Source organism: Carassius auratus, chromosome 13, assembly GCF_003368295.1.
Source record: "Carassius auratus strain Wakin chromosome 13, ASM336829v1, whole genome shotgun sequence".
Lineage (NCBI taxonomy): Eukaryota > Metazoa > Chordata > Actinopteri > Cypriniformes > Cyprinidae > Carassius > Carassius auratus.
Window position 1 is genome coordinate 6,607,706 of NC_039255.1, and position 16,149 is coordinate 6,623,854.

The window sequence follows — 16,149 nt, forward strand, 5'->3', positions numbered from 1 at the left end:
TTACTCACCAAAGCCAAATTTCACTCATTTATATATTCTGCACTTTGAATTTTATCCCCTCATTATGACATCTCAAATTATTAATCAAAAGATAACAAATACCAGCCACAAAATTTTTCCTTTATATATATATTTTTTTTTTCACTCAAAGTGACAGACTGGTGCCACCACAGAAGTTTCACCTCCTACTAGACAAATGTGAGACGAGGGCTGAAACACAATGCTGCATTGCTGTTATACAGTATGTAACAATGTTTTTGTGTGCTCCATTGACTCTAGTGTGCTAGTGATGCAGCTGTAGTCGTCTGACGGGTTGAAACTGAAACTTAAATGACCAGATGGCATGAGGTGAAGCTGATTTTGATGTAGCTTCTCAATAATTAATATAACAAATTGTCATTTCATGAACTGGAACAGCTTACTGATAGTAGTTTTCTGCCCACAAAATCCCATTGACTGCTGTTGCTGCTCCTGTCATGTCCTAACATATTTACTATTTTACGATTGTAAAATAGTGACTTGCCATTAAATAAATAAAAATATTGTATATGAACTATTCCTGTCTTATATATAACAGAGATTTAAGAGTGGATTTGTAATATTTAAAATGAAAAACCTTCAATACCAGCACTATGTCAAAAAACAACCAAGCACATGGATTCATGTCTAAAACTCAAGCATATGTTCTGTCCAACATTTACTTGGCGATAATATTTTACCCAGCATTTTTTAGTGTATGTCGTTTAAATGTTTGAGATTTATTTATATTGTATTAATACTTTCATTCAGCAAGGATGCAATAAATTGATAAAACTGACGGAAAATACATTTATAATGTACATTTATCAAAAAAAAAAAAAAAACTTCATCAAATAAATGCTTTCTTTTCATCAAAGATGAAAAAAAAAATCTATCATGGATTCCACAAAATTCACGAGTTCACCCTTACATCTAATCTGAAGGCAAATAGTAGGCATATTTTGGCGTGCTGTCCTGGGGGAGGGGTCCGGGCCCGGAGCATAGCCCGAACCCAAATAACTCCCCCTATCCCTAATTTGGGATAAATAGATTAGAAGTGAGGAGTTGGGGTGGAGGAGGGTTGCCAAAAAACTGTCGTGGGACAGGAGGTAGGAAGACTGGATATATATATATATGCTTGCGTGCTATTTAAGATGATTAGCTAAACGAGATGCACCTGTGCTAAATTGGATGATTATCTGATCGTGCTTCTCCCGAACTTTGTTAATAAAACCACATTAACTAGCAGAACAACTGTTTTCAACATTGATAATAATAAAAGTTTATTGAACACATTGAGCACATGTATCTTAAAAGTTGCATTTTAAAACATATAAAAAACTAAAAAATTTTAAATAATTTTAAATTGTAATTATAATTAGTTTAGTGTAAGCATGTATACAGGAGAGAAATATGATCATTATAGCAAATTCTTTAAGATCATAGTCAAATAAGCGGTTAAAATATGCAAATATCTTCTCTGGTAATGTTAGAGTATAAGGTAATATTCAAAACAGGCTAAGAATTGATTAAAATGTGACCCACTACAGGCCATAAAAGTCTGACATAAAACTAGACTGATTATATGAGCCATTAAAGAATTAAATATGAACACAGCTTATTACCACTGCAGGACACAGTCAAACAGGACATTCATAAAGTCATAAAAGTATTTAAGCCTATAAATCTACAGCATGTAAATTCATTACAAATACAGTGAGGACTGTGAGAATGAACAGGGTCAAAGTTGTAACGCCCAGAGTTTGATCATACTGAAAAGCTGATGTCGTTTTAAGTGTCTCAAATATTTTTTCCCAAAGCTAATACACCCACCAGCACAGCAGGAAGTAATATTGTCCAGTAGCGTGACCTCCAGTTCCTCCTTTGACAGACACAGGAAGCTATGACCCAAAGGGTCAAGGACATTGCTGTGAACAACTGATTACATTTCCCAACATCCGCTAATGTGCTTCTCTGTCAAAGAATGGAAAATAACTTGCAATGCCACACAATGCACATACACTCACTGACTGACATGTTAAGAGCCGGCAGTGTAAGGCAGGTAACCTTCTGAGTTGCTCATACTGTTTGCTCTGTCATGGTTATTAAGCACTATTGTTCAGAGCAGCTCCTATTAATGCCCTACAGTCAATTATATTTTACCCATGATTCACAGAGATAAGAAGAGGAAGAGTGAGAGACTGAGACGTTTCCTTGACATGGGCTCTACTAAACAAACATTAATAACAGATGCGATGTGATCAAACAGGCAGGAATGAAATAATGCATGAAATGAAATAAAGATACCGAAAGGCCACCGAAGACAGATATTACATGATGAGAGACTGTCTTGTGTTTACTCTGAAATGAACTCTGCATGCTGTACATCTGAGTAAAAACAAAACACTGAGCAGGACATAATGCAGGGGGAGACTTGATTTTATCCACTGGGATTTCATTGGACTGAGACAAGATAGTACACAGTGCTATGATATTATTGGTTTATATAATTTTTTCCTGCTGCTCGTGGCTTTGGTTACATCAGAATTTTTTTTTTTTAAAGATTGTTCTTTTTTAGTTTTTGTTTTTTCTCTGTATGCATTAAATTGATCAAAATGACAATAAAGACAATGGCTGCTAGAAATTCAGCTTTGCCATCACAGGAATAAATTACCTTATGTACCTACATATAAAAATATAGTAAAAAAAAATAAGTACTGTCATACTTTTCCAATATTTACTATGTATACAGAAGTAAGGTATCGGTTTTACTGGGGATTCATATTTTGGATAAATTCCCACACTAAAAGTTGGTAAAAGGGATTCAAGTGAATCTTTAAAAAAGATTTAAAGAAAAGAAAGCAAGTGAAATAAAAAGACAACTGGAGACAGAGACGTGAGTTAGGATGTGGGAGGATAAACAAGTGCACACCTGTAGACTATAGTGGAATAATTCATGGGACATTGTTCATTAAATTGGTTGACCAAATTGCAAGACGGTTTCAGTTGTCTGTCATATTAAGTGATCAGAATAAAAAGTAGCCATAACCTTCAGCATAGCACAAGGTAAGCCTCAAAGCAATAGAAGTTCTTCAGATATCAATGTCACATAAAAAGTTCCAAGTGCTACAATATTTACTTACGGATAAAATAAAAAAAGTCCATCAAAGTGACAGATAATGATTATTTGTAGTATCTCTGCACACACAAAGTGGACATCACAGGATATTCCGCCATCATTCCAGTTCGAAGCGAATGTATACAGTATGTTCAATTAAAAGTGCTTTGAAGTGTGCAAGACGTGAATTTAAATTGTATTTATTTACAGAGGTATATGACATCACACTTGTCTGTGTGTACAGACGTAGTCTAGCGCAAATTCATTCTGAATGTTCTGAATTGAAGTAAACTTCAACAGATTTCCCCTGCTCAGGGAGTACTGAGCAATGAAAACTGTGTAGAGACCATGTCAATGGGAACAATGGGTTCATGCACAGAGCTCACTTCTAATGAGCTCAATATCTGAATTTGTTGGGTTAACAAAGAGAGACATGCTAAATGTGCAGAGAAGGGTCCGCGAGAACTGGAATTGAGAACCGCTGCCTTAGATGACTATGGGTCCTGTGGTCAGTCAATTCCTTTCATCATTAAAGTCAGGATGAAATCATTTTTCAGATTCCTAGTCATATTGCACTTGATTTATTTAGTGTATAACATTTTGAGTAAAATAAAGTGACTTACCCTGCTCTTTCAACCACCTACTGTAGCTCTATTCTGCTATATAATTGACTTTTTTTTCAAAATCTAAATACCACCCTACATTTTTTTCTTATTGAATATCGAGTCAGATTTCAGAATTTAAAATACTGGCATATATCTGCAATTTCTACATATCGGCACTGGCTATTGGCTAAATGGGTCAACCACTATTACAGAGGTTAAAAAATAATTACATAATAATATGTAATAATAATAATTAATTATTTTGATTAAAAATGATAATGTTCCCTTGTATGACATGTATGAGGTCAGTTTTGATTTCATGATTGAAAACTTTCTCCAAATGGTTCCTGGTAAATGACTTTTTGGTAGTATGAAATCATGCATCAGACACACACATGCTGCAATTTTAGAGCTGACATTATCTATAGTCATTAAGTATGTCTTTATTTATTCAGATTGGGGCTAATAAGCATGGTGACTTCAGCACACAGGCTAATATGACATTCAAGACACAATAATAACATGGCATCATTTCCCATCCTATCATAAGGCCGAACTAATTATCTCAGCTAAAATGTCCCTCTTGTGTGATTGAAAGCTTAAATACTTTGTCCACCCATGATATATCTCATCAACAAAAGCTTCTTTTGTACCATAAAAACACAGGACTCGCTTAATGTGATTTTGGGCTTCAAATGGAAATGCTGGTCAGTTTAACTCGGATCACTATTATTCATTTTCTGACTGCCACGGGTCATCGAGGAATGAGGACATCAAACAAAGATGCAGAATTCCAAACAGACTTTACTCAGCGTACAGATATGGTACAACACATAACATAAGCTAATAACCGACGAAGGGTAGAATAGAATCAGGCCTAAAGGTACACACATGGTAAATGAGAGAACTAAGCAGGAACAGCTGGACTAACGATTAACTAATCAATAACTAATGAGAGCTCATAACAGACATGACTAAACTAAACTGAAGATAACCGTGACACCGACCTCCATCACTGACATTGTACTCTGAAATGTAGACCGCGATTTTTATGAAAGGTTTATCTGAATAAAAGATTCCTCCAGCAAGTCATTATGTATCTCACAAGCTCTTCACTGCTCTACCTTTGCAATCTATATTGTTTATTTAATCTAGGACCTCATTTACAAAACAAATATACAAAAGAAAATTGGGCATACGGTTGGTTTCAGCGCAAAACTTGGAATTTATCAATATAAACGTGAGCGGTGGCTACGATCAAATCTTACGTCTGGTCTCAGCTCGTGTACGCAAGAGTGTTACCTGTACTTTCACACAGCATAGTAATTACGGTGGAGAATTGTAGAATGACAGCATTTTGTTCATTTTTATTTTCCGGACAGCCAAACGAATCTCATTAGTCGATAATTAACCAATAAGATAAGAATGTCTTTTTTTTTTTACAGGGCTTTAGCGTAAAAAAGAACATGAGGATTCAACCGTTGCATCATGCACATGTAGCACTTCTGTGAAAGAAAAACAAACAAATTAAGTCTATAAAAGGAATAAAATAAATAGGATCACACAAAATATATAATAGGCTATAATATAATTAACAGATTAAAAAAAGGATAAAAACACAGTGCAACTAACAAGTAGGGCTACGCTTGTTTGTGTGACACTCTTAATGCATTTTATTTATTTTCTTTCCATCTTCATTTGATTTAATCCATCTAATCGCACAGGCGCCTCACGCACACACAAACAACATTAGTTCTACTGTTGCCTGACATTTCAGCCATTCATCATCAAACTAAAATGCAGTCAACCAAACAAAAGTTACACTGTTTATTTTAAAAGGTTCACTGAAAAATCAGTGTGCAGCACCCAAACAAACATTTTTGCACATGGGAAGGATTTTATACGGATATTAGAGAATGAGTGTAGTATATATTCATGTTTAGGCTACATAATGAATAATAGTCATGCAGACAAATGTTACAAATATGGGAAAAATGGAAACATTTGGATTCTTGTGGTATGAGACAGGCTTGTGAATCCACTGCCATTTCAGTTTTGCTTAACATTTGTATGCTGTTTATAATAAATGCCACAACAGCCTAACTTGTGTTTTATTTTCTAGTTTAATATATAGTTTTATAACTACTTATTTTTCACTCTTGTTCTGTTCTGAATACCGTTAAATTTAAACTATTTGTTGTTAAGTTAGGGGAACTAAATAAGCTGTTTATATTTACCAGTATTTTAAAATTTTAGTCTCACATGTTCATCCTGGAAGACAGAAACCCTGCCATGAAAAGTTTGTTTTTCTTTCTAATAAAAACTCCCAGAAGAAAAGTCCTCGTTCTCCCTCTCTCCAATCTCCCTGAATCCTCTCTGAATCCTTTGCTTTTGCTCATCTATGCAAACAACTGAATGTGGCAAAGCTAATGCTGAGAGAAAATATTTAATTGATTAAAAAATATGTCTTTGTTTTATTCTGTTTGTCTTATAACTACGGAACAACAACATACCCTAATGTATTCTGGGACTGTATGCAGCCAATATCCACTTAGTCTATCTTTCTAATTGGCTTGTGCCAGGATATAGTGTCTGTGTTGGGCAAGTTCCCAATTTGTACCACAAATCTCTGGAGCGTGTCTAACGAAATCCCTTAATTCAAACCAAGTGTTCCACCATTCCCTCAGGAACATAAAGAGGAAAGACAGAGACAATCCTCTGACCCTAAGAAAACACAACAGCTCTTTTCTCTCATTAAACCACAGAAAATGACAGATGTATTGACTGATGTAATTATTTCAGATAGAGGGGGCCGATACAATCCTAACCTGGCTTCTGCAGGTGTCACCAAAACAAATATTTAAAGAATATTTCAAATGACACTTAAACAAATATATAAATTAAATGATAGACCATGTCAACAATGATTTAAAAATATATATCACATGGACAGAAAAGTATGCTTGTATGTATTTTGACTAAGGACTTACTCTCATTCATGACACTGCTTAAATGCGCTAAAAAGTAATGTCATGCACATTCTCACAAAGTGCATGCTAAGCATTTACTGTATTGCATACAAGTACCGTCTAATTATTTTCGTGCAAAATAATGTGAAGCATTATTGAACCTGCATGTGTCTATTTCATATATGTTAGAAGGCCATTATTGTGTATTTCTGAGAAATTAAACTCTCACAAATATGTGCTTGTGTTAATTAATCATATATGATGTGTAATACATAATATATAACATAACCTATAATGATTCATCCCCAGTTTCCTAATAAAAGAAACAAACAAAACAACTACCACAAATGTTAAAATATTATGTTAATGTCTTCAAATCTGAAATGCCTATTAATTACTCAGTAAGACATCTGGGCACTTCTCAATTTTTTATTTGCCTAATTAAGGAAGTTGAAGGGTCTGTTTAAAACTAATTAAAATATATATGTGGGCTTTATAACACTAAAGCCACTCTAATACTGTCTTAATATGCTATCAGAATTATCGGTATGACTTTAGAAGCTTTGATAGAAGCTTTATAGTTTAATGGGACTTTTTGGCAGCCTGATTTGCAATAAAAAACTACACATGGTTCAATGAAATGATGGTCAATAAATGATGACAGAACTTTCATTCTGGGTGAATTATGCCTTGCTAAACATTTTAAAGCACAAACTCTTTTCAAAAGGAACTTTTCCGTTCCTGTCTCTCACCTTCCATGACATAGACGAGGGAGCCCACATCCCCTTCTTTGATAATACAGCTGTTTTTGTCATAGTCCACTGGATGCATACAGTCCACTATTTCCTGGATCTGAGACATCTCCAGATTCTTCATGAAGTCATTGTCCAGAATAGCTGACTTGATCAGTTCCTTTGACCTGTGCAGTGCAGAAAAACATTGTTAAAAAGATCCATGCAATTTCTTTAACATAGTAAAGACAATGACTATGCCTGAAATAGAAACTCACTGATTATTGCTCAGAATACACTAAATACTTTTCAAAAAATTATTTGTGAAACAAAATGCGTTATGCAACTATAACATGACCTTATGAATTCATTATGATTATGTGCAAATTTAATTATATGAATGGTGTTCACTTATCATTTTTAATCTTAACTTTTGGCAATTCAATCAAACTATGAGTAGATTTTTTTTTTTAAACATCTGATACTATTAATATTATTAAGCATGGCTGGCAGTTTCATTCATCACATGAAACTGGAATTTAATGCAAACACATTGCAATTTATGAAACTGCATCTAATGCAATATACTCTGTTGTACACATTTTGTAGTGTGTCATCCAGGTATTAACATTTGCACACTATACATATTATATACAGTGTAGACAGTAAGAGCTGAATGATATGGTAATCCAAAACATAGTCAATGTGAATCCAATGAATTCACAAGGAATGTGGGTTAGAAAAAAAAAGAGATTAAAGGAAGAGGATATTTCAAGAGCTGAAAGTAAATACCCCAAATCTGCTGGACGTCACAGCAAACAAAAATCAGACTAGCTAAAAACCAGGTTTGCATCACAGACATACACAAAGCAGCTCCTCTGCTCTTGTTGTCCTGGACTTAAGCCAGTCTTCTGATTTAGTTGCTTAAACCCACAAACGCTCACCTATGAACCACACAGTGTTTACATTCCACAGACATGCTCCGCCGTGAGCAAAAACAGACCTTTATTTTTTAAGATGTGTGCAGTACTTTACGAAGAGCTTTTTTATTTGACTCCAACACACGGACAGTCTCACCCTGGGGAAAATGTTATTGACTTTAAGATATAAAAATAGAACGAAATGAGACAACTTTTGACATGCATTATAACAAAATTAAAGACCAATAAAATAAAAGTTAATAACATGGCCATCAGAATGAGAGTCCAAACAGCTAATGAAAACATCACAATAATCCAAACGCTAAAAAAAAATCAAAAAAAAAAATCACACAACTCCAGTTCATTAGTTAACGTTTTGTAAATTGAAAAGCTTATTGTTTTTTTTTTTTTTTTTTTTTTTAAATAAATACTTTATTAAGCCATTTGAACTTTAAATGGTTGTTTCTGGCCAAAATACTAGTTTTCTATCTATAACAATACCTACTCCAGTAAAAGAAAATAAATACAAATCCATCCCCTGTTCAGACAATTCAACATTTTAACTGCAGAAAGCAATATAATGGAGAAAGGACTCTAGCCAGATACTACAATTTAATGTTAACTGATGGACTGGAGTCGTGTGGATTACTTGTGGATTATTGTGATGTTTTTATCAGCTGTGTGGACACTCATTCTGATGGCACCCATTCAATGCAGAGGATATATTGGTGAGCAAGCGATGTAATGCTACATTTCTCCAAATCTGTTCAGACGAAGAAAAAAACTCATCAACATCTTGGATAGCCTAAGGGTGAGTACATTTAAATTTTTGGGTGATATATTCCTTTAATTCCAATTATATTTAGGAAAATCAGCTGGGATCTCAACATATACTAGCATAGGTTATTTCACTGCAACAGCCTTACAGTATAAGAACTGCATACTCAAATCCAGCTGCAAACAGAATATAATTTGAATTGAGACAACATTTAAATGTACATTAATTTGTATTTTTTTATTTTTTTTTATTTTGCACAGTAGACACAATAAATAAGCAACCAGAAGGTCCTTAAAGGTGTTTACATTCAGAGCAATATCTGAGTAATCCCTCCAAGACTTGTGTGGTATTATTGTAAGGCGGTTTGTGTTCTATCTAGAGGACACTCACTTTCTAGTGGAACAGTCAGGGAAGATGTTATACATCCAGTAAAAGCAGAGAGATCACTGGCCTCATTTACAGCAGACGACCTCCGGATCATCCTGTAACCTTCCCAAACTCTGTTTGACTTAGAATTTTACTCACTGCCTTTTTCAGGAGGACATTCACATCACAGGTCAACAGAATGTCTCCCTTAAAAGGACAAAGTATGCTAAGGATTAAACCAGAGTAAATCTGAGAAAGCTGTGGACATGGAGCAACAATGGCTGAACGTCTGTGAGAAAAAATCTTATTAGTAGGCCTTTTATTTGTCTTGCAACATTGAATATTATTTAAAATACTTGAAACAGGAGAATGAATTTTGCAACATCAACACTGTTACTGAACCGAAATGAATCACTTTCTCACATTATGCAGTGAAGAAGCCTGTGCACAGAATTAATAATCAATTCTCGAGGCAACCAATTCAGCACCACTGCCATGGACAGCACCTGATAACGTCGCACATAAGAAGGTTTATATAAAGCAACCTTCTAAGGTATAGTTCCGGGAACACGCCTAGAAATTGTACACCTTCAGTTAAGGCATACCTTTAGAGTCTTTGCAGCGTGCTAAGAGACAACGTTATCAGGAAACACAGACCTGTTTATTACTGTGAAGCTGCCTCGAAACAATCTGTATTGTATGAAGTCTTATATAAATAAAGGTGACTTGACTTGAGTTAATTATGTTACTGGTGTGGAGAACTGTCCCAAGGTTCTGTATTAATTCACGTACTCTGGCCTCACTGAAAGATCATTCTGTCCTCACTGGAAAGCCATCAGTAGCTCCGTGGTCATCTGTAGATGTGTGTGCTAATGAATTAATGGCCATATCTTTCTCTGTTTGTTCTGTCAATTTTCTGGGCAGAATGCTAAAACAGGAAGTAAAGTCTGACTGAAGATAACAGCTCATACTGCACATGACAGTGCATAATAAGATGAGACAAATGAATGACAAAGTTGATTTATTTCGAGGCTGCAGAATGAAGCTGCAAATAATCTGTCCTTTATTTTTATTTTTATTTTTTTATTTTTTTTGTATGAAATCTGCGTTGCAGATATAAACATGTTGATGCCCTTTAAAAAAGAAGAAAAAAAAACATATTCAGTTGTGACAGAAGTTAAAATGATTTATATAGCACATTGAAGCATGGCAGCTGGTTTAAGCTATTAGCTCATAACCAATTAAAGACCAGCTCAAACCAGATGTCATGCTTCAAAACACACCTAACCAGCATATTCTTCAAGATGGGTGCTTATGACTATAAATACTAAAAGTTTTGTTGTGGCTTCCTTTAGCAATATTCTGACTCTGTGGAATAGAACAGAATCTTTATTTATATCCACACAACTGAAAAAAATAGTTTCTGGCACTTTTGTACAAAGTCACAATAGAACAGCCTTGAACAATCAACAGGTCCCCAGTTAGTCCACTACGCTGCCATATATGTATTTTCAATTATGGTAACAGGTATACAAGTACTAAAACTAGAACTAAATCTAAAAAAGAGTGGTTTTAGTTATTGAAATAGCCAAAATAAACCATTTCTAACATTCATGTTTTACAGACTCGTGGTTCACTCCTTCTGGAGATCCGACCTGCAACCTCACAGCTTTAACCACTACACTAAGAAACAAGTTTTCAGGAATGTGTGATGAAATTTCATATCCAAAGGACAAAGGGTCCAGTGTAGACTTTTCTATTTCAGAGCAGAACTTCTGATCTCTGATGTTTCAAAAGACTTCAGACAGCCCTGGTGTCAGAGATGAATTCAGAAGAGACATTTCAATCAAGACTTCAAAAAAAAAAAATTCTGGTCTTTCATCTTTTTAAGTGTATCAAGTGCCAATGCAAAGTTAAATGCAAAAAATAATCAGAAACAGGAAGAAACAAAATGCAATTACGGGACAGAGACACTATAAGTGACCTTCCAGTAGCAAAACCTCTCCACTGAAAGAAAAGGTATGCCACTCACTATTATGCATTTTGACAAAAGCACAATTTGCATTTACTTCGAAGAAAAAAAGAAAGCAACAGGACAGTGGATACATTAATGCATCAGCAAAAAAGACACAAAAAATAAAGATAAATGGATTTTCATCTCCCTGACCACACACAAAGATATAGAATTCTCCCAACACATGAGCTTTCGAAGAGTAAAGCAATATTGATGCCAGTTTGTTCCCGTCTGGCAGCCCAACACATGCTGTTATGAAAGCTTTTTTCTTTTAAATCTTCATAATCAATCCTTAAAGTGCTGTTCAGCTCAAGATGCAAGCAGAACAGAAGAAAAGTCTCTGCTGTGATAGGGTTCAAAGGGTTTTTCTGTACAAAACAAGGTTACGTTGTAAATTAGTACAGTGTTGAGCTGTCAAATGTCAGATGCACAGCAGATGGGGGAGGCCATGCGGGTCAGAAACGGAAGAATGATGTTCCTCTGCTGCCAGACCACTAGATGCAAATTAATTTAGAAGTCTGTGTGTGTTCATGACAGCGGGCTGAAATGTAAAAATCCTTCACTTCCAGGGGAACTGTTTAGTCTGATTAGGTCCTCTGTTCTTGACAGTGTCTATTTCAATTAAAACGCAACATGACAAACTGTGTGCCTAATAACAGCATGCAAATAGTGTTCGTGATCCACCTGCTGCATGATATCACACTGCTTTGATAAGCAAATTACCAGTCCGTTAAACAAAGCAGTTATTATAGTCTTTGGGTATTTCCCACATCAATGTTCCTAACTGCTCAGTACGGACATGTTATTCCTGGTTCACATGTTTCCTTGTGGAAAATCAAACTTTCTTGGAGCGTCATCAATGAGATGCTTCAGCAAATGTCAATGAATGGCATTTTGAAAAGAATATAATGACATTGCCTCTGTAAATTTTCAGATTTACAACAGACATCATAATGATTTCCACTGTGCAACCTGCACAGCCCATGTTATTGCCTCCTTTTCAAGAATTTTACCATGGTAACCATTGCCAAAACCACATAGTTACTCCAGTGAAAAAAAAACTGGGTTAAAATAATAAATTTACTATAGCTAGTATTTAAGTTAAAACTATGGCCATTTTTATGGATGATGTTCTGAAGAACAACTGTTGAGTTCAGTTAAGTATACAGCATGCATTCTTTTCTTGTCTATATCTATGCAAAAAGCAGTGTGAAATGATTATACAGTGTCCAAATACACAGTATGACACACTATGCAAATATGTGGTGTACTGAGGCATATTCTGAAGTGAAGCTTCTTGTCTCCTTGTAGGGATCCATCCATGTTACAGGCTTTAAGCTAACCTTGGGTTCTGTGGGAATGGATTTTGTCAGATATAAAAGTTGAAGGAAAAAAAAGATTACTGTGATCTGGCTGGCTTTTATTTAATTGTAGGAAAGTTGTTCCTCACTGTTACACTGCTGTTGTTTCTTAGTGATATTTGTAAGCATACTTTATAAGTAATTAATTAATATTTATAGAGCTTTATGAGGTATTTGATGACTTTAACATTAATTCAACATGTAATTCGTCAAATAACATTCAACTTTTTAAAGAAAGCATAATGTGGAACGTAATGACTCTACTTTGTATTAAAATTTAAAGTGGCATTTAAATTAATAATTTCAGGTATAGGCCTACTGAATGATTTTATTGATGGTTTAGTATTAGATTACTTTAATGTCGTATTTAATCATTTCAATGTTATATTTTTTTGAGTTAACCTACTTGGCACTCTTGTGGACGCTGGGCAGGGTCACGTGACTCAGCTGCTGGACGTTGGCTGGTTCGGCGCTGATCGCCTGGCGTTTGGTGCGCTGATGCTCAGGCAGCTCCGAACGGCTCTGGACCTGTTGGGTCGCCGGGCGGATCACGGAGCGGTACTTATCCAGTTCGTTTTGCAGTTTCTGAATGAGTTCGTCTTTCTGATCCAGTTCGAGCTCCAGTTCGTCAATGAGCGCGTCTCTCTGTCTCAGTTCTTCGATTTTCTCCTGAAGAGCGTACTGGAGGTCGCGTAAAGTCCCCATCATCATCCCTTCTGAACCGAATAAACCTCCCAGAACCGCACTTTTAGTAACTTTACTGAGAGGAAAAAAATACTGTGCAGTAAACCAGCGTCTATTCTACTCTAAAATGACCTACAAATCTACAAAAACGAGAAGTACCTTTAGGGGGAAAGGTCTCTCAGTGTAGGCTATCCGTGTTAAAAGAGGAAAAGGAAAGAATCAGCACTCAATCCCTCTGAGCAGCAGAAATCCTCAGCTCTGACAGGAGCGTATCCGTGTGAAGCTGAGCGCGCGTCGCTCGTGGGCAGTGACGTGATGAATGAATGGAGCTCGAGACTCGCACGGAACGCTCGCGCGGGTCTCAGAAGAGCGCGGGATTCCTGGACAGTCAGTATTACGCATCTTCAGCTATGTACACGTGGTAACCGTCAACTTTTTAGGCAAAACCTTTACAGTAATGTAGAACTATAAAATATCTTCAACTATTTTTGTAGCATTTGTTTCTTGCTAATTGGTTTTCAAACACCTAATTAAAAGCTAAATTAAATTAGAATCTCTAAAACCTGGAGATGTGAGGTCATAAAAGTCATAAATTCCAAACTTTAACACAAAACTCAGCTATAATGACTTTTCTTGGTTTTAAGACAAGGTCGGGCAAGTTGTCAGATAGGCTACTTTTCGAATTATAATAGAATGAATAAAATACCATTTCTTTTGGCAAAAGAATGGTTTGATATTTCTCTGTTACCACCACAGACACCTTGTTGTAGACCCTTACTGATTTCAAAAAGCCTATAGGTTATTTTATGGCAGGTTTCCATTGTGACAACTAAAAATAAAGGTTTTTTATTGGAATCTGTGGTCCATAACATTTCCATGGCATCGCTGTGGACACCCACTTTTGTAACCTTTGTTTTTAAGATGTTGTGTCTTATTCTTTGACTGTAATGACAGGAATTGATCAAATGCTATCACTTGCCGTATGAGTCTACACAGATATTGCCTTGAAAACTAAACCTACCTGAGAAATATTCATTCATTGGAATAAAATGTTAGCCCTAACCACCTCTAATATTTATCCTGTCTCCACTGAGGAGAGCCTAGCTTATAGAGATGCATCAATTTATAGAAGGACATACGGCGCCCTCTGGTGGCAGACAATGAAAGACGCGAGGGCTAGTGATTTTTATAATAATAATAATAAATAATAATAATTATTATAATAAAACCTTATTTATATAGCACCATTTTTAACCAAAAAAAAAAAAAGTTACAGACTGTAACTATAATATATAAATTTTGTGATAATAATACTCTCTGAAGAAACAGCAGGCTGATCCAACAGTCCAAGCAACGTCCAAGAAACAGTCCAAGCATGTTGTGCATCTAATCTGGTTCTGCACTGCAGTGTTCTCTTTGCAAGCTTTAGCTGATTAATAAACTAAAAACAGTATAAGCAGGTGAGCATGAATGAAACAAGCCCTCAATATTTGCAATCTGAAACCACTAGTGAAAAGATCCCAAAGGCCCACGACAGCACCCAGATGTCTATCATTCTTTGGATAGTTAAAGAAGTCAAAAATAACACACAAAGAACAATTAATCTAAACAATGCCTGAAAATAACAATCAAGGAATGCAATATTCATTCATTTTGCTGTTCGTTTCCATCTCTTTTTTTCACTGTCACTGTCCTTGAAAGGACCTCTCTCAGAAAAACAGGCTTTAAATTTCACCTCTATAAACTCTTCCTGCAGGGTTCTTCCTCTGTCGATCAATGGAAAGAGGATCTGTTGTAACATGACTAGTGTGGCAGCCCTTTTCCGCCACAGACTCACATCTGCCGCCATTTTGTCTCTTTGGGACCCTTACAAGTGCACCAGCTCTTTTTTTTTAGATGACACCAAGATCTCACTTTCAAATCATGAGGAGACAAACTCTCCATTATTCCTTAATTAAATAACCATTCACTGGGAATTCTCCTCTGAAAATACATGTTAAGCTTAAGGAAGTGTCATTAACTCGTATTGTGAATTAAAAATTGGGATACAGCACTTCTCCATCACTAACAGGATGCTCAAATTAGGATTCTCATTGCAATTATTGTCATTAGTGGAAAAACTCAGATGATGCATGACAGGGCAAAGTTTGTTTATCTGCATATGGTCGCAGCGCTCATTAAGCTGCAAACAGCTTTTATCCCTCGGCTTCATCCATAATTAAATTGTTAAGGTAGAAGTCATTAGGCCAGTACATCTGTCTTCATACTACCTTCACACTAAATATATAACTGCACATACTATTCTCCAAGGGTGAGCATTCCTAAAAATGCAATTATGAAGACTATTAGGTTCTTTTGGTTATTAGTGATGTGAAGGCCCTTAACTAATGGAGGAAAACAACAGTAGCAAAGCTTCTGTCTTCTTGTGGGTGAGGTGATGCTGATATGTTTTCCACAGAGTCTTTTGAGATTCAGCCTAAACACAATTTGTAACTTGGAAAGCAAGGATTATAGACTGAGCCTGTGGTGGCATTTAACTCATGCAAATACGCTGAGTGCTAAGCTGTATACAGAAATACAGTTGC

General features: G+C 35.7%; 1 protein-coding gene across 3 annotated transcripts in view; it reads right to left on the bottom strand.

Moving 5' to 3' along the window:
- The window catches only part of LOC113112450 (cGMP-dependent protein kinase 1-like), a 54,364-nt gene that overhangs the window by 37,047 nt on the left and 1,168 nt on the right, over positions 1–16,149 (bottom strand). For 2 of the 3 annotated variants that reach the window (XM_026278039.1, XM_026278040.1), the window contains one exon: positions 7,463–7,629. In XM_026278039.1, the coding sequence (XP_026133824.1) occupies positions 7,463–7,629 (167 nt within the window). Of the gene's footprint in view, positions 1–7,462; positions 7,630–13,286; positions 14,010–16,149 lie in introns of those variants that run through there. The other variant, XM_026278038.1, reaches the window with a different exon arrangement.